Source organism: Peromyscus californicus, unplaced genomic scaffold (genome assembly GCF_007827085.1).
Source record: "Peromyscus californicus insignis strain IS unplaced genomic scaffold, ASM782708v3 Scaffold_16__1_contigs__length_79575227, whole genome shotgun sequence".
Lineage (NCBI taxonomy): Eukaryota > Metazoa > Chordata > Mammalia > Rodentia > Cricetidae > Peromyscus > Peromyscus californicus.
In genome coordinates, this window is record NW_026294458.1 from 72,022,680 (window position 1) to 72,041,927 (window position 19,248).

The window sequence follows — 19,248 nt, forward strand, 5'->3', positions numbered from 1 at the left end:
TCACCATTCCATGGGCTACATGTGGCCAGCTCAGACCACCAGGCTTGCATGGCAAGCACTCTGCCCGCTGAGCATCCCTATGGCCCTATCTTTTCCTTTCTGAATAACTGTTAGAGCTCAGAGGAATTTCATCTGAGTGAATAATAGAAGCTGTATGGATAGAACAGGACGTATGTTAAACAAACAAAGCCATAGATTTATAAAGTATGGTAAAAATCTTGTAAGTCATTTGTCTTTCTATTTTTAATAACTTTAGAACCAGTTTAAGTATTCTATTATAATTTTATGCTAATTAAAGTCCTTCTTTAAAAAAAATATTTTTTTTTTTGAGAGAGGGTCTCTCTACATAGTCCTGACTATTCTAGAACTTACTATGTGGACCATGCTGGCCTCGATCTCACAGAGATCCACTTGCTCCTGTATCCTTAGTGCTGAGATTAAAGTTGTATGCCACCGTACCTGGCTGGAAGGATAACTCTGTATTTCCCTCGATTAAATAGGTTACATGCTAAACAGCTATCCAAATACATTACTTCTTCATATTTTAAGAGATGCTAAGATGTTTATTTAGTGACCATAATTAAGTACATTATTTTTATCCAGATAAGCTAGTGTACTCATTTGGAGGTATGTGAGAAAGGTTAGAGTTGAGATATAGCTTGGAGAGTATCAGTTTCCTTATTTTAGCGTTGAGGAACTGAGCCTGGGTGGTTTCTCCTGATTCTCTCCAAGGTAACAAACAGATTAGCTGCAAACTGGAACTCAGAACAAATACCTCTTAACTCCCGGGCCAGGTGTTACCTACCGGTCTGGCTGCAGCATATCCAGCAGGTCCTGGGCCTGCAAGGCCTGCTTGAGGTGAAGGCTGATTACGCCCTGAAACAGACATCACATTGTGTATTTAAGTATAAGAAAGAAAGTTTTTTTGTTTTTTTTTAAAAAGTAGAAACAAATAAGAAACCATATACTTCTATTCCAAGTGTCTATCGCATGGTCCAGTTTTAAGGGGAATTAACAACATGCAAGTGTTTTTACCTATATTATCTTTCCGTGTTGTTCCCGGGCTTTTGGGTGCTTGGAAGCAGAAAGGAAAAAGCATCAACCATAAGCAAACAATCAAACAACAGTGCACGGCATCACCTGGATGCCCTGTCCATTGCCAGCAGAGACAAAGGCACGAGACAGCAACAGAACAAGCACTTAGCTTTGTGTAAAGACAGAAACTGGAGTGAGTATTAGAGAGACCCACATGGGAGACAAAGGGAGTCAGTCACACTAAGGTGACATCTTCATAGACCTCTGTCCATGAACCTTGAAGCCCTGGTCAGCTGCTCCTTACAGCTCAGCAGACAAATGGCTCCTGAGCCAGTTCCTAACAGCTTTGCCTGTCATAGTACAGGCCTGACTGTGGGTAAGTCATCTTAGCGTGAGGTCTTGGGAATCTACAATAGACCATCAGGATCAAGACAGAAGACAAGTACAGACACATTCATATGCAGTGCTACAATATGTCATAGTGCAGGCCTGACTGTGGGTAAGTCATCTTAGCGTGAGGTTTTGGGAATCTACAATAGACCATCAGGATCAAGACAGAAGACAAGTACAGACACATTCATATGCAGTGTTACAATGTGGCTCAAACTCAGGAAGGTAGTCTAAGGATGACGTGAAAATTACTCTGGGGGACAGAAAGAGTAAAAGACTTATCAAGCATTATCTTAGACTTTCCATTTTGAGAAGAAATTTGAGTATAATGGTTATATTACACAGCAGTCCATAAATAGTTGTAGTCTTAACAAATGGCCCTAGTTTTAGTGGTCTTTCAAGCATATCTAGCCCAATACCAAAATATTTAGAAACATCTTTTATTTAAAAAAAATCTATAAAATACTAGACCTTATGGCTACCAATCTATAAATCTTCAGGGTAATCAAGAGCATTGATAAACATGTGACTTATTCAAGAAAAGAAAATGAAGGCATTCTTCTTTCAACAGTAACTTCATAGTCCGAGTACACAGGACTAGGTATGAACAACACAGGAACCCCAGGAATAAGACATTAAATGGACAGCTATTGGGAACTATACATACAACACAGAAGGAAAAGAGAAAAACACAAGGTGTTTATAAGGACAAAGAGAGGTGGTGTCTACTTTGTAGGATTTAGTAAGCCATGAAACACTGGAGGGCTGACACTTAGAACAAGAACCATATCTAGAATGCAAAAGTCTTGTTACCTTCCATCTCTCTCCTAGCTACCCCAGGACTGGGAGGGGCTCCAACACCTTTTTAGAAAAAGAACAAAAGCTATATATTGTTCAGAGCCCAGAGCACAGGATGAAAGGCAGGCATGAAATTATTCTTGCATGAAGGGTCTTTTATTGCTTTAAATCTCTTGGAAGTTATCAAAGTGACTTTAGCTCAAAATTGACTCCTTCTTTTCCTCAAATCTAAGAACAGAAGCAGGGCACAGCTTCCTTTTCATATCTGAAACTACCAGCAGTAAGGAACCCAAAAAAGTCTAATGCAAAACCTTATGATCATCTCATTTCTTATATCCAGATTACTAATACATTATTTGGTAGTCAAAAGGAAAATAATCATAACTTTCATTCCATCTTTAAGTTCTACAAAAAGACAATATCTCTTAGAAGTTAGTTTCTGATGTATTCTCTTAGCTTACTGTTTTAGAGGATTTCTGGTCGCAGAATAAGATAGGTTGTAAAGGAATTATGAAGAAAGGTATTTTAAAATGGAAACAGATGTCTAAATAAGCTACTGGTTTGCTAATATGATACAAGTTTCCACAAGTTCATTTCAAAATTTATTTTCTACAGATTGGTCTCCTAGTAAAGTAGAATTCACCCTAAAAGTAAATAAACCATTTTTGAACTGAAAAAACCCTAATGTTTCATAGAAGCTACACTGTTCAGATCACGTAGCCATTCTTGTTATGAAGTCACCAAAACCTTCACAGAAGCAGTGTGAGCTGGCCACATCAACTCTGTATGACAGGGGCTTTCGGAACCTTAACACTGGAGCTGCTCAAGCTCTTTGAAGAATTGGTATAATCTCCGTCTTTTCTTGAGATTTAGATGAAATGCAATCAGCACTAAACCCTTCGGAATGAGCTGCCAATTTCTCCTTCGTGTGTGTAAGCCCTGGGGATTGAATCCATGGCTTGCACATGTCAGTTAAGCACACTTGGTACATTCCCAGCCCTACCATTTTCATGTTAACTAAATAAATTACTTTTTAAATAAAAGCATCCAATACTGAATAAAAATTCCCTCACTGAAAATAAGAAAAATCATAGTTTTACACAAACAAATGAGGCAAGAATTTGATGAATTATTCAAAATGCAAAGTAAGGTATAATTTATTAGTTCTACTCACAGATCGAACTAATATCTAGTATGTTAACAGGAATATATAAAGTTTGGAACTTTATAACACGGAGTATAAATGTCATTCATTCTGATGCTTACCAAACAGATCTAAACTATTTCTGACTTAGAGAGTTCAAACTCCAAAACATAATAAACCAGCATTCACACAGGATAGCAAATGTAAATGGTTACCTCCAAATTCTTTTCTAGCAGGTGCAGGACTCCTAGCCCCTTATAGTTCATAAGAAATTAGGCAGCAGGAAGGAAATGACATTAAATAAAGAGTTGAATATCAAGACCTGCTCCAATAGTCATGATAGCACATATCATGTATGATTATGTAAATACCTAGACATTATACAAAGCAATTATTCAATGCATATGCTCACAGGAAGTGATCATTGTATTTAGCTAGGAGAACATTTAAAGATGCATGTAAAACATATTAAAAACATGTATGCTCTTCAGTTCTAAAATAAAATTTCTAAAAGTTAATAAATGTTAATTGTCTTTATAAAGCTACAGATGAGAAATTTAAAAAATTAAACACAGTTTTACCCAAGAACAACATACATGGCCAAGTTCATCAAATTATCAAGACCCAAACAAGCCCCCCCTGTGCACAGGCAAAGAGGCAGCCTGACTAGGCTCAAGAAATCTGCTTGATAGACACGTCGTCCAGTTGCTCCTTGGTCCTTTTTGAAAAGCTTAAGTAATAATAACAATCATACAAACACAAACAAAATCCAGAGTCTCGCAGCATGAAAACATGCACAATGCTTTTAAAACAAGGAGGAGGAGAATTTGAAGTTAAGCAGACATCCCAAGAGTATTGGTTACCTGAAGGTGGAGGTGGTCTCTGTGGTGGGGCAGGACGTGCTGGAGGAGCAACTGGGCGGGGAGGGGGTGGCCTCTTAGGCTCTAAGGTCTGGGGAGAATCCTTCTGGGCCGCTGGCTGAGTGTCAACTGGAGAACCTAAAAAGTGAGTAGGTAAGATCAGGGGCTAGTGGGAAGGAAAGTACATAGGTAATGATAATGCTCCAATTCTCTCTCCTCTACAAATTCTGTGCCCTGAAGAAAGAGTACAACACATTTTCAGTGTCCACCATGGAACTACCTTCTGGAACCATGGGCACCAGGATGCTACCCTGTGCGGACCTCTCATCTGACAGAGGTACTAACGCTGACTTGCTGATTAAGGGACAGAATTTACTGTTAGAATTTAGTCATATACAATCTGCTGGCCAGCAAAGAAGGGGAGGAGGAACCCAACTAGTCAAGCACTCTTACACAGACTAGAAAATCCCAAGTTATAAAACACAGACAATCCGAACCACATCAATAGGATCGGGGCAAATTCTCCTTTAGTGGCCGCAGTGATGAGAGTCCGCTCCCCCAAGAGTTACGGTCGGGAAACTCACCTCCTGTCTACAGGGCACTCAATGCCCGGGCTAACAAGCTACACAATGGTTACTGGTTAGTTTTGTCACCTTGATGCCCATTAGAGTCACTGGGGAAGAAGGACACTCAACTGAGGAACTTCCTCCATCAGACAGGCCTGAGGGCCAATTTCCTGGATTAATGATTGATGTGGGAAGGCCCAGCCCATCGTGGGCGGTGCTATCCTTGGGCAGGTGGTCCAGGTGAAATAGGAAAGCAGGCTGAGCTAGCCATGGGGAGCAAGCCAGGAAGCAGTCTTCCTCCATGGCCTCTGCATCAGCTCCTGCCTCCAGGTTCCTGCCTTGAGCTCCTGTCCTGGCTTCCTTAATGAACCTGGAAGCCAAATACACCCTTCATCCCCCAAGCTGCTTTGGTCAGTGTTTTATTACAGCAACACAAAGTGACTAGGACACAACGGTTCTCCTAAGTTCTAACAACTGGCTGGACAGTCACACAAGCACTTAGGGGAGTACACACTCTGTGAGCTCGGGGGCCCTGGAGTTCTGGATGGTGCTCGGCTGGGTCTGACGGGAAGAGACGGTGCAGAGTACTCTGGCACTGTAGGTGACTGGCAGGGGCTGGTCCGGGGTGAAGAGCTTGGAGAAGTGCCAAGGCCAGAACTTGAGGATGGCTGCAGATGCTGAGGAAGAAGCTCCTCTACTTCAGCACTGTAGTCATCGACATCACCTAACAAGAGCAAGGCCACCACAGACACCATCATTTTAACTGTGCATGTTAGGCTTTCCAGGGCTAAAAGACACAAAGTCGTCGCGACCCACAGGTTAAGAACTGCTGCCTTAACCAGAAGTCTCCCACCTCAAGCTTCTTCACCCAATACAGACCCAGTTTCTCCTATCAGGTCTCATCTCCACTTACCTGAGGGCTGGAAAGTGGGGTCAGGGTACCCTGTGCAAGAGGATTCGCAACCCAGAACATCAACCTTCCTTCCAAGTCCTATCTTCAGGCTATGCCGCCAGGAGTCCCACCTCCTTCAGAACTCTCCACCCTCCGTCCCTCAGTCATTCAGGACTGAGCAGAAGGCACAATGGCAAGTGGGCCTATCACCTTTCTGCACATGATGCCGAAGCCCTGTGGACAGCTAGTGGGACAGTGGGAGTGCCTCCGTGCTGCGCTCACCGACAGGACTGCCCCCACGATGCACAGCACACCCTCAGCCTGCATGACCTCGGGGGCACTTACTAGCCCGCAGCACTTCGTCCTGGTCTCTCTCTTCCTCCCCTCAGCCCCTCAGCCCCTCTCGTTTTCCTCACTGAGGTCCAGGGCTTGCTCCCCAGCATTTTTAGCCTCACCAATGTGGTCCCTTCTGTGCTTAGCTCCAGGCGCTTCTTCACTTACCCACCCCTACTGCGACTCTCCACTGCCCGTGCTTGACAAACCCCTCTCGTCCATCAGTCCCACCACTTCACGTCAGTGAGTGCCACTCCCTCAAGAAAACCACAGAATCCTCAGGGTCAGACTAACATCGTTTGTAGTTTTCAATCTCCTTTGGGTCCCCAAGTTGCCTGAAAGCTCTGATTTCTTGTTGGTTATTCCTCTCCTTCCTTTTTGCCAGAGACTCTATCTCAAAGAGTCTCAAGTCCCCAGGAACTGTGGCGGATTGCCCCACTCTGCGGTGATGTGAGTACTAAATTCATCACGAAGAGAAGTCTGCAGACAGAGCCTCCTCCTTCACCAAGTCCCTCCTGCAAGCCGACACTCAGGCAGAGTGGATGGAAGGGAGGCATCCAGCACACCCCGCTCTCCTCAGAGGCCCTGCTGCTTTTCTGTCAGCGCTTTCCCAGCACCAGCCTCTACCTTTGCACCAGCCCCTTCTAGCAGCACTACGCATTCTCAGGCTCCCCAAGTTCAAAAGTAACGGTTCTGCACCCTACTTCTTCACCTTCCACCCAGAGCAACTTCACCATCTGGTTTTACCACACCACCAAAATTATTCTTACAAAGGTCACCAACAGCTCCCTTCGCTGCTCCTAAATAAGTTCCTGTTCTTATTTTGTCCCTTATCTCTCTGAGGTATGAGATATCATATTTATACTTTCTTTTCTTGACTTTACAAAGGCTTTTATTTCTATGTGTTTTGTTTGCATGTATGTATGTGCAACACGAGTGCAGTGCCTGAAGAGGCCAGAAGAGGCATCAGCTCCCACGGAACTGGAGCTACAGAATCACCATGTGAGTGCTGAGAACCAAACCTGGGTCCTCTACAAGAGCAGCCAGTGCTCCCAACCACTGAGCCATCTCTCCAGACCCTTGATTTGATTTGATTTTTTAAACTACAAACTTTCCCATGGGATACCATTCCACCAGTCATTACTACACTGATATCACTTACTATGATGACCTGCCTACTTGTGTGAAACACCCAGGAAACAGTGAGTTCTAGAAGGAACTAACAAGACCATGGTCACAGAGTTTGCACCTCTAAGATGGTAAATTCTGATTCTACCTGCTGGGCCAAAGAGCTAGGAGACCAGGGAAACCGACCTCTGGATGAGTCCGTGAGTGCCCAGAGGTGATTAGACAGCTCTGACAGAATGACGGACTAATGCCTGGATGGATGCATGGGAAAATGGCATTGTTGGGAAGTGGTAAAAAGCTGGAGGGACTAGATCGGTAGGAGTTTGTCTCGGCTCTATTTCCTGCCCTGGCCTCTTCTCATATGCCCCCTTTCTTTGTTTCTTGTCTGCTAAGAAGAGAAGACCAGCTTCCGCCATCTTTCCTGCCTCCATGATGTTCCTCCGAGTGTACAGACCAATCAACCAAGGACTGAACTTCTGAAACCATAAGCCAGAATAAATATCCTCTCCTTAGCTTGTTTCAGAAGGGCATAGGACCACAACCAAAAAAGGAACCAACACAACTTGGCATCCAAAAATTTCATATTTATGTGTGGATCAAGTAAATGCCAATATAGATGCTAGTGATTCTCCTAAAAGATGTTTAACTTAGATGTGCTATCAAGCAGTACAGAGTCAGGTGTGCATTTCTGGGGAGGTCAGTGATAGAAGCCAGGGTCTTACACACACTAAACATTCACTCTATCAATCACAAAACTATATCCCAATGAAAACTATGCTCACACATATAACATATAGTATTAGAAAGCAAATGTACTTTCAAATAATGTTTAAAAAAAACTACAATACCCAGATAATTTGTCTCAAAATTTCAACTGAAGTAGATACCTTTATATACACAGTTTCAGTTTTACATGAATGTATTCCTAGTCACTTGGACTCTCTCTGAATTCCTTTGGAACATTTCTTCTTTTGTAGTAATTACTATGAACTCATTTTGGCAGTAAAAAGAATTGTTTGGAACTTCTGCTTAACTATAATTATTGGCACAAACTGGCACATTCAAAATACCACTCTGTGCTTTTATCATACAATATAAACTAAAATATACAAATGTATTTATTATTTAATGATAAAATGGCATATAAATTACCAAGTCTAATGTAATCAGATAAACATTTATACTACATAGAACAAACCATTATTAATACTGTGTTCAAGGAGAGACATAAACTGGATAATAAGTCGTGAGTGCTGGGAGTGAGAAAGAAAAAGTCTGCTCAACATACGAACCTTCCATGTCAAAATCAGCTGTGACCTCTGCGTCCTCACCGAGCAGGGTGGAGCTCGTCGATGAGGGCAATGTGACACTGATCTTCTCTAAACTCATCTCTTCTTCTAAATTCTTGATCCAGTCTGGACTTTTTAAAGTAATTGTTATAGTCCGATTTAATAACTAGTTGACAGAAAAAAGATACAGAAGAAATATTTATTAGCACAGAAACTAAGGTGGGAGAAGGGTGCCTATTTACATTATGCAGTGGCATCAACAGTTTAGTTGGATTCTAGCCAAAATAAATCCTTCCACACATATTGAAATTTTCCCATGTACAGGCCGTTCACCATTCTGCCTTTAAAAGCTTATGATGCCAAATAAAGGTAGTTAGGACTCCTTTTCTCGAGCCAGTTTCTCTTCTTGGCCAAATCCACACTCCTGGTAGTCTGTTACGTAATTCCGGTTTGGATCCAGGAACTAACTAGTGTTCCTCCACTGAAACAAGCGCAGAGAGACAGGAAGCCTGGACCACACAGCCGCTGTCATGGGGTCCGAGAGCTGCTCCACTGTATGGTGCCGTGTGCTGGCCTGCGGTTTTAGCATTTCAAATCTCGGAGAATGCTGTGTGAAGATGAGTTTAAATTGTCTACAAAAATGAACTCTTCTGGAAATAGAATGGCTGAAACTTGTAAAGCAAGCCTTCTGCTTTCCTTATACATTTAAGTGATTTTTAGATCTAAATATGATTTAACAAAACCACCACTATGTTATAATCAAGCTACACTGTCTTGTTGTATTTTTTTAAACTCTTTAAAAATTGCTGTTGGTCCTAAGACTCCTTCATCATGGACATGGAGAGGATACACAGCAAAGCTCTCACTAAGTCCACCCCATACAACAGACCAGCTTCCTAGTTACAAGCTCTTTTATACAGCTTCAGCCTTTTGTTTGAAGAGCTCCTTCGTGGGAAGAAGACTAAACTTTTAATATTTATAAATGACCTGTGTAGCCATGAGTTGAGCTGCAGCTCCTATGAGTTGATTGTCTTCTGTATCTTCTTTCTGTCAACTAGTTATTAAATTGGACTATAACAATTACTTTTAAAAGTCCAACTCAACACTGGGAGTTGGCAATTCTGTGGGCAGATTCCAGCTCAAAGTATTACTGCTCTCAGGGTTCCCTGAAGGCACTCACTTAAACAGCATGGCTTGTCTAACAGCAACTGGTCTCTTATTTGCTTATCAGACCCAAGTATTAAACTCAACTAAATCCATCATTTACCTACATATTTCACATATCACTTTTTAAAATCAACAAAAATCTTGTATGTTTACCAAATAGTATATTTAAAAAACACTTTCTTTTATTTTTTTATTATTTATTTGTGTGTGCGTGTGTGCGTCTGTGTGTTGCTTTTTGTGTTTTGAGACACACTGTGTAGCCTAGGCTGGCCTAAAATTCAGTGAGGCCCCTGGCTCAGTTTACTAAGAGCTGGGATCACAGCTGTGTGCCACCATGCCCAGCTTCTTCAGGTTTTTCTCTGAAATTGGATAATTTATGAAAAAATTAGGGTTAAATTAATGGTTCTAACAAAGGCAACACTTTTGAGGTTTAGAAATGTTTAACTTCTAAAATGGTCAACTTAATATTATCTTGCATTTTCTGTTTTTTTTCTAATTCATTTTGACGTGAATATATTAGTATTGCATTAAAAACAAAACAAAAAAAATCAAACAAATTCCTAACATGAAAAGAGAGAGCTGGTCAACTCTGGAGGAGAGGAGCTGCTCTCCAATGGAGAGACTGAACCAGCACTCGGTCTAGTGCATCTAATGACCACACGCTTAGCAATGCAGGGGTCAGCTAAACAAAGACAAACAGATTCAACGCAACTGACAGATGCAACCTTTCACAGAAACATAATTACTCCAGGTCACGGTGTAAGCTTCTCATGGTGACATTTCAAATCACAGGCTAGGAACATCCCAGCTGTCACATTTGAAAGTGCTACAGTGTGGAGTGTTTCCCATCTGTGGCAATTATGTATCCAGGCTGGCAAGGGAGCTGACATCAAAGCCTTTCTTCAGCAGCTTACAGGTAACTCCTGGAAATGGTGAGGACCTTCTGCCCCATGTTCTTGTAAAAAAAGCATGTCCTCCACTTGATAATAATGTAGAGAGGAGCTGGAATATCTAACCTTAATTAAAAAATTATAATATTTTGCATTAAATATGGTAGAAATCAAATTAGGCAGTGAACATGTTTTCCTTTTTGTTTCTGTCACCGGTTACTATCTCCAAGGGGAAAGTAAAATAACCCTAAGTTAGGCAGAAAACTAGTCTAAATAAAAATATTAAGTAACTCTTACACAGTTCACAGCCTTCTATTTTCCTTAACTGAAAATACATTTAGGCACTCTGGTAGCATGCTTGTACAAATACAATCTTCAGGCATTTCAAATGGCTTAGAATCATCAAATCTACCTTACCTCTTTACCATTTAGGCTCAGAACATTCAAGGCAGAGCTTCCCTCCAAAAATGTAACCCACATTTTATCTTCTACGAATCTTTAAGAAAAAGAACAGTGATACATGAGAAGAAAATGAACTCCTCAGACATTACTAGCTCAATCTCTGGCCACTGGTTCCTAATGAACAAATGGAGCCAAGAAGAGAACATGGAGACCACTGGGCTGGTCCCCAGAGGAGGGCGCCCTTGGATACAGCACTTCCCTCCTGCTGCTTTTGCTTTAAGGTAACAGGACAGGCAGGAGGAAGGGCTACATCCGACTCCACAGTGAGGTTCTATGCATTTTCACTGTTGCAGTGACTTTCCTGAAGGTTATTTCCTTTGACTGAGAAAGACGACAGGGACTATTAATAAGAAGGAAACTCCAAACAACCCAACGAACTAGTCACAAGGAGCTCTGGGTTAGGTGTTTGTCTGCACAAGATACTTCTTCTTTGCTATGACTCCAGGATTATACTCTGGAAACAAGAAACCCCCCAAAAGGAGAAAATGAAACAAAGGACACCTTTTGAAGAGTCACTGATTATATAAGGAGGTTTATAACTAAAGAATAAAACAATGTTTATCCGTCTTATTTACAAAAGCAATTTTGCAAACTGAACTTCCCCAACCATATGGAGAAAACCTTTTTGTCTCACGCTCAGAGTCTAAAACATTATGGATTTTAAGGGAAAAAAAGACCAAAATAAAAGTGTGCCAAACTACTCTACTGAAATCAAGTGCACATGGAATACATCTTAGAATCACTCAGACATGACCAACATAACTGACTCCGCTTCCCTGGCATGAAGTTATTAAGTTACAAAAATGTTGTCATTTGAAATTCACAGGGATAGTAGGTAGTCTTACCTAAATAACTACCAAATGGCTGGCCATGGAGGATACCCCTGTAAGACTGTTCTTAGATGCACCAGTGTCCTGAGTTCCAAACATTACTGGTTCTTTGGTAACTGCACCATGACCACAGCTGTACACCCCCACATCCACCTCTGCTTTACTTTTAGTATCTGCTTTTCCTTATCAGTTTGGCACCACTGGTGTAACAAGCATAATATCCTAAGTGTCCAGACACCCCACGGCTGTATATCACATTAACACCCGGTTTGCTTATCAATACTAATGTTGACAGCACTCCGAGGAAAGCTTTTAGCTTCAATTCTGAACTAGGGAGAACCCAGCGTGTTAAACAGACACAAGTCCCCGCTCCTTTACCGGTCTCTCTCTCTTACACCACTTAGAGTCTTCCAGTTCAATGCTGTAGTTTACATTTGCTCATTGCTGCCCACTCACATAGTTCACAGATGTTTCCGGTGGACTGACATTTCCATACTTGGCAAGGCTTACTGTCATCTGTAAAACTGGGAGATTTTACCGTGTACTTTCTAGAGCCATTTTTAAGTCTTTTAGAAGCTAACTAATTCATTATTGCCAAGCATGCATGTGGAGGTCAGAGGACAATTCTGTGGAATTGGCCTTCTCCTTTCACCCTCACATGGATCCCAGGGATGGAACTCAGGTAGTGCTTTTGTTCACCGAGCCATCTCTCAGGTTCAGATTTTATAAGATTTGGAATATTTAAAATAGATTGCTCTCAAAGATGTGGGGGAGGGGTAAGAAAAGTCAAAGGATCTGAAATGTAAACACAATTTCTTTCCATTTGCCCTCTGCTCCCTGAAAGGACCTCATGTGTCGCAGGCATGAGGTCCACTCTACAGAAACTACCCTCCCTTCAGTCTATGGACCTGGAGAAGTCACTACCGCGACTCCTCTGACTAGATTAAAAGCACATGCCATGTCTTTTACTTCTCCTCTGCTCTTCTACGATACCTCCGTGTGGAGGTTTGAACACAAGTCAAACATACCCAAGCAAATGAACAACATACAAAGGAATTAAGCAGTACTCCTTTCCCCGTGGAATTAAAAACACATGAAATTCAATTTCCCCAAACGGTCGACATGTGAAAGAAAACCCTCTTAAACAAGAGGCATGGAGTTCAGCTTTAGAAAGTACACGGTGAAGTCAATACTGGGAACTGAGACTGGGATGGACGGCTCCCACAACTCCTCACATTTCTGCTGGCTGGAAACGGAACATGGACCAGTTATAATGACCTGAACCTCGGAGAGTAACAAAAATTCCCTCCAGGTTATTTAGTTACTAAAGGTGGTTATTGACATACTTTCTATGTAGTCTGCTGGCCCTGACCTCCTGATCCTCCTGCCTCAGCCTCTTGACTCCTGGGGTACTGGTCCCTTTACTTTTCTCTCTCCTTGAAACATTAAAATTATCAACTACAGCTGCGTTCTCATTCATTCTCACACAGAGCTTGCTCCCCTGTAGAGGAATCTTGACGAGGTTATTCCTGAACTCAAACATACCTTTGTCTTCATGTTCATGTAAAAGTTCATTATTCATTTTAAGTTCGCTATGTTGAGAACTTAATTTCCAAACCTAGGAGCGCTTGTCTAGAGCTCTTTATTTGGAAATGTCACACTCAGACACTGCAGTCACTAGGTTCGGGTTTCCAGTGTAGAAACTACTGCTTCTGACACACTCTGGCTCAGACGCCTGTCTCACTCACCGGATGAGTGTGACTTCCCCAAAGTGTGCAAACTGCTGCAGCAGCTCATCAATCAAAGCGTCATCAAAAAAAGCGTTTCCTTGTGCAGAACTTTTGATCGACACCAGCACTGTGCCATCTGGTGGGCCTTGGACTGCAATGACTTCTTTATAAATTTTCTGTCTCTCCTCAGCCTCCACTTCAAATATGTCTATGTCAATCAGGGCGACGACGGGCCTTAAGGCACAAAGGGAGATGCATTAGACATGTTCCTAAAGGATTTCTTTCACACAAACGTCAAGCATCATTAAAAACTGAGGCTGTTTAAACCTGTGGTCAGAAGTCTTCAGCTCGGCTCTCCCGTAGTGCAGCAAAGTGCCCGGGGTCCATGTGTAAAGGATTTTGCTTTCATCTTGGAAACTAGCATTCAGAAGATCCAAATCTTCAGCTGCAATCAGAATAAAAGACAATTCAAGAGCAGTCACGTGAGGAAAGGTCACATGACACATGCAAGTGCCCACTTCCTTGTAGAGCCTTCAGGAGTCTGAGGCTAAAATGTCAAAACCCTGGAAGCAGACAGTCCAGAGATCTTTAAACTAGAGATATATTTGTCATGTTATTTTCTTCTTTACTTGGGAAGAACTGAAATGTTGCTAACTTCTAAGATTAGTTGGAACCTGGGACCAAATACTGTTTCATAAAAGTTCAACAGCCAAGTCTCATTCAAAATCCTCAATTTCAGGACTACAATCAGAAATTTTACAAAATAAATGTCTCTTCACTCACTTTACATGAAATTATGTTACTGAAAAAATACACATGTTTTTAAATGTTTGTTTTATGCTAGATAACCTTTGTACAAAAAAGCTCTTATGTTTATCACTCCCCCTCACAAAGTTCACATTAATTTACCTAAATAAAAAAGTCCACTCCTAACCTGATCTGTCAAAAGGCCACTTCCTCCTCCTCCAGAGGACTCGGTCTGTCCATGCCGGGGTGCGGCACTTCTCACTGGTGTCATAGTCTTCAGAAAACAAGTCATATTTATAGGTTGGAGCAAACGTCACTTTTCCCTCTAAAAATCCTCTAAAAATCTAAAATAAACATACACAAAGTTATTCCAAAACACATAAATGTTCATGTTTCTACTTAAAAATGTCTTGATTTTGGAGACTCCATGTATGCGATGAAAGAGGATCATATTCACCCTCTATTTCTCCCCTTCAGCTCTCCCCATTCCTCTCAGGATCACATTTCTTCTTCTTTTGATAACTCATTAAGTCCAATTAGTGCTGTACACATGTGCGTGGATGTGGGGCCGTCCACTAGAGCAGTGGGTCTCCACCTTCCTAATGCAGTTCCCTTGAACGAACACAGTTCCTCAGGTTGTGCTGACCCCAACCATAGATTACTTAATTGCTACTTCATAACTGTAATTTTGCTATTGTTTTAAATCATAATGTAAATATCTGTGTTTTCCAATGGTGTTAGGTGACCCCTGTGAAAAGGTTGTTTGACCCCTTTGGGCCCGTGACCCACAGGTTGAGAACCACTGCACTAGAGCATGGGAAACCTACCAGTGGCCACATCCTCAAAAAAAAAAAAAAAAAAAAAAATGTCCCCACTTCCAGCAACTATCAACTGTCAATGGCTCCCCCATAAGGTATGGGGTCCAGAGATCATCCACCCCATCTATGCTGCAATTTTGGCTGGCTTGGTCTTATCTAAGCTTTGTTCAGTTTACTACAGCTGCTGAGTTCATGACCACCACAGCCATGTGGTCACCGAGCTCCTTATCCTGCTGCCCTTGCACTCCTTCTGAGATGTTCCCTGAACCTTGGTGGTGGTGGGGTTAATATGGATGTATGATTCAGGGCTGAACACTCAGTGTCTTATTCTTAGCATTCTGGCAGTTATGACTGCTGATACTGTAAGAAGTAGTATCAAGGCTGAGAGCAACCTAAGTCTGTTGGCGCCTCAAACTGAGCTGGCCAGTGTGTGTGTGTGTGTGTGTGTGTGTGTGTGTGTGTGTGTGTGTGTGTGTGTGTGTGTGTGTGTGTGTGGTGTGCGTTTGTGTGTACACATGTGTGCAGGTGTTCATGGAGGCCAGAATTTGGCTTTGGATCCAGGGTCATCTGATAGAGCAGCAAGTGCTCTTAACCACTGAGTCATCTCTCTAGTCCTCCACTTTTATTTTTACGTGCTGGATAGTCTCCTACAAACTATCTATCCAGTGAACACTTCAAACAGAACTGAATAACACCGCCCCCTACCCAAACCTAGCATGTGACCTTCTCCCTGCCACTTAACCTTCCATTAATAAAACGTTAAAAGCATGAATAAAGGAAGTCACCCTACTCTATGAGGCATTCAGAACTCTATGAAGGACAGGAGTAGAGCACTTGCCTCGAAAGCATGAGGACCTAGGTTCAATCCTCAGGCTAGCCCCATCTTTAAAAAAAAGTAGAAGATGATACGAGATACTGGGCATCATCGAACCTGACGTCATACTTCCACATAGTGGAACTGATGTCTAAAAAAGTGAATGGTCACCAAGGTCTAAGAATTCAAGCTTGATGATCTCAGATACTACACCAGTGGTCTCCAACTACTTCTCTTAATCTGAGATTCCACATTATTATCATCCCCTCAAATTATAAGCCTTCTGTTTGAAAGTACATTTTATAGACACATTAATGCATTTTTCTTCCTAGGAAGAATTATATACTTTTTTAAATCCTCTCTTCCCCTTCCTTTCTTATTTCTAATCTTTCAAGAAAAAAATAATTCTGTATGTTTAGTCACAGGTACATATAAACAGCTCCCAATAAATATGGAAATGGAATAAAAAATTATGTCTGTCAAAATTCATACCCTCCTTTTGTTGTTGTTGTTGTTTGTTGTTTTTTTGAGACAGGGTTTCTCTGTGTAGCCCTGGCTGCCCTGGAACTCACTGTGTAGACCAGGCTGGCCTCGAACTCACAGAGATCCACCTGCCCCTGCCTTCTGAGTGCTGGGATTAAAGGTGTGGGCCACAACTGCCTGGCTCATACCCTCCTTTTACAATTTTATTTATTGAATGCTTATACTTTTATGTGTAAGTATGTTGAGTAAGGAGGGCATGTATGTGTCACAGGGCACATGTGGAGGTCAGAGGACAACTTTTGGGAGTTGGTTCTCGCCCTCCACTCAGTGAGGCAGAGTTCTCTTGATTCTACAGTGCAGCACGCCCCAGGCTAACTGTTCCTCGAGCTCCTGGCAATTGGCTGATGCTCTTGGGTTTCCCTCCTGTCCACCTGTGATTACAGGTGCATGCCACTGCACCAGGGCTTTCAGCTGGGGCTTCTCGGGTAGGTTCTGGGGATCAATCCTAGATCTTCAGGATTGCATGGACAGGATTTAAACCCCTACCCCTCTCCCTGGCCCCCAAATCCTCTTATTTTCTTTCTTTTTTATTTAAGAAGAAAAATCTTAAATTTCTTTTTATTTATGTGCATCTGCGTATGCCTACTTGTCTGTATGTGTACCATGTCATGTGCAGGGCCTGCACAGGCCACAGGAGGACACTGGATCCCCTGGAACTGGAGTTACAGGTGGTTGTGGGCTGCTCAATGTGTGGGTGCTGGGTACTAAACCTGGGTCTTCTACAAGAGCAGCAAGTGCACTTAACCGCTGATCCATCTCTCCAGTGCTCCAAAGCCCCCTCTGTAACACACGCCCACCTTCCAGTGTGTATTTACCTGCCCTGCATTTTTCTGATTGATGAGTTGGTCCCCAGCTATAAGAGAATCCCAATTTTGTTGTCTTATGAGCTCTTTAACTTCTTCATTAGGAAGATCAATTCGATAGTTGAAATCACCACACCAAAATACATAGTCATGGGAAAACAGCATCCTTCCCTGGAAACATGAGATGGCATTTGAAATTCAAAACAATGTTTTAATGTGTTTCACATTATTTCTTTGCTTCAGATGTGCTTGCCACGATCAACACCGTTTCTTGAGCCAATAGTAATAAGACAAAGTAGATGGGTACTGTTGATGTTTCTGAGAACTGCTTTAAATCTTCAAAGTTGGCTGACATAAAATGTAGGGTAAATTAAAATACAATCCAAAGGTTTATTTTAAAGAATAAACAGCAGAAGCTCACCATGGGAAAACTCAATTTCCGTGCTATTTCTCCAAAATCCTCATTTCTCTCCTTGACTTGTGACTGCCCCGCAGCAAAGTGGCTGCAGACAAAGCAAAGGCTGGTGGTGTGGAAGAGCATCCGGATTGCAACTGCCCCCTTGTTTCCAGTCGCTCCTCCCATCCCAGTCTTCACAGTATCCACCGCAACATCCCTTTAAAACATAATTGCAAATGGAGAGGTGCACTGCACACTTGAGGACTTTTTTGTCATTCAGTGAGAAGAGCCAGAGGACAGCGTCTGCCACTGACCTGATAAAAGGAGCATGCTGCGGTCTGATAAAAACAAACAGGCAGACACCCACTAACTGCTCCGAAGCCAGCAGGACATACTTGTTGTCTCTGGAGATGGTCTTCTGCAGCTCCACTGCCCAGAGCTTCTGGTTTGTTGTGCTACCAAAGTATTAGAGAGGGATCTTTAGGAAGATACCACACCTTTACATAACTGGTTTCTTAAAAAGAAGAAAATTTCATGCCATCTGTTTTTTGTTTCCATTAAAGAGAAAAACCTGCAGCTTAACCAAAATAATACAGCATTTCGAAATCTACTGTATAACTCTTCTATGAGGAGAGATGGTTCACCATGCAAAGGTGTCACTAGCAAGCCTGACGACCTGAGTTCAATCCCCATGACCCTTGGGGAAGGAGAAGTGACCCTGAAAAGTTACCCTCTGACCTCTGCATGAACACAACTGCACATATGTGCCTTCTCTCTCCCTCCCCCCCCCCCCCACACATGCAAACAAACAATGCTAAAATAAAAAACCCACCAAGAAATAAAACAAAACAAAGGAGACAGGAAAGGACTTAATAAATGACATAAGGTGAGTGACTCGGCCGAGTTTCACACTTTAGTCTCAAGTATTATTGGGCTCGTGGAGAAACATACACTTTTACACACCACCTCCCTCCCTAATCCCCATTTCTCTTATTTTCATGAATTTACATTTATTTACTTAAAAACTACGTGTGTGTGTGTGTGTGTGTGTGTGTGTGTGTGTGTGTGTGTGTGTGATATGCATGTGTAGGTGCTTGAGGAGGCCAGAGAAAGGATCAGAATCTCTGGAGACAGAGTTACAGGCTGTTGTGAGCCACCCTATGTGGCTGGTGGGAATTGAACTCTGGTCCTCTGGAAGAACAATAAGACATCTTAACTACTACCTTTCCAGTCCCCTAAACTAAATTTTTTTTATTTTAAAATTTTTCTTTTAAATGATTTATTATGGAAAACAATTTAGAAAGCCTGAGATTGGTAACTGTAAGTCTCCATATACCCAATTATTTAGCTTAAATCTCTGTCTCTCCCTGCCTCCCTCTTCCCTTCCCCCCCTCTTTCTTGTAAACTTGGATATTTTAGACCAAATCTAAGACACACACCATTTCACTCATAATTACTTTGTATCTTTAATACAATGACCATTTTTATCTTGACATAACCACGATGCCATCACCAGCTTAAACAGTAGCACTTCTTCACCATCACCTAACACTCAATTAGGATTGAAACTTCCCTTATGTTCTAAAAACCCCGGTCTTCTTGCCATCATGGT

The 19,248-nt window shown here is 42.1% G+C and overlaps 1 protein-coding gene across 16 annotated transcripts in view; it reads right to left on the reverse strand.

The window, feature by feature from the left end:
- The window catches only part of Synj1 (synaptojanin 1), a 79,194-nt gene that overhangs the window by 8,695 nt on the left and 51,251 nt on the right, over positions 1-19,248 (reverse strand). For 6 of the 16 annotated variants that reach the window (XM_052741127.1, XM_052741124.1, XM_052741128.1 and 3 more), the window contains 14 exons: positions 17,951-18,091; positions 17,661-17,853; positions 17,252-17,410; positions 14,449-14,605; positions 13,842-13,959; positions 13,533-13,748; positions 10,910-10,988; positions 8,439-8,601; positions 5,308-5,517; positions 4,231-4,365; positions 3,583-3,621; positions 2,239-2,286; positions 1,036-1,074; positions 806-876 (listed from right to left, as the gene is read on the reverse strand). In XM_052741127.1, coding sequence (XP_052597087.1) covers positions 806-876; positions 1,036-1,074; positions 2,239-2,286; positions 3,583-3,621; positions 4,231-4,365; positions 5,308-5,517; positions 8,439-8,601; positions 10,910-10,988; positions 13,533-13,748; positions 13,842-13,959; positions 14,449-14,605; positions 17,252-17,410; positions 17,661-17,853; positions 17,951-18,091 — 1,768 coding nt within the window. The remainder of the gene's footprint in view (positions 1-805; positions 877-1,035; positions 1,075-2,238; positions 2,287-3,582; positions 3,622-4,230; positions 4,366-5,307; positions 5,518-8,438; positions 8,602-10,909; positions 10,989-13,532; positions 13,749-13,841; positions 13,960-14,448; positions 14,606-17,251; positions 17,411-17,660; positions 17,854-17,950; positions 18,092-19,248) is intronic. The other 10 variants (XM_052741137.1, XM_052741139.1, XM_052741138.1 and 7 more) reach the window with 4 other exon arrangements.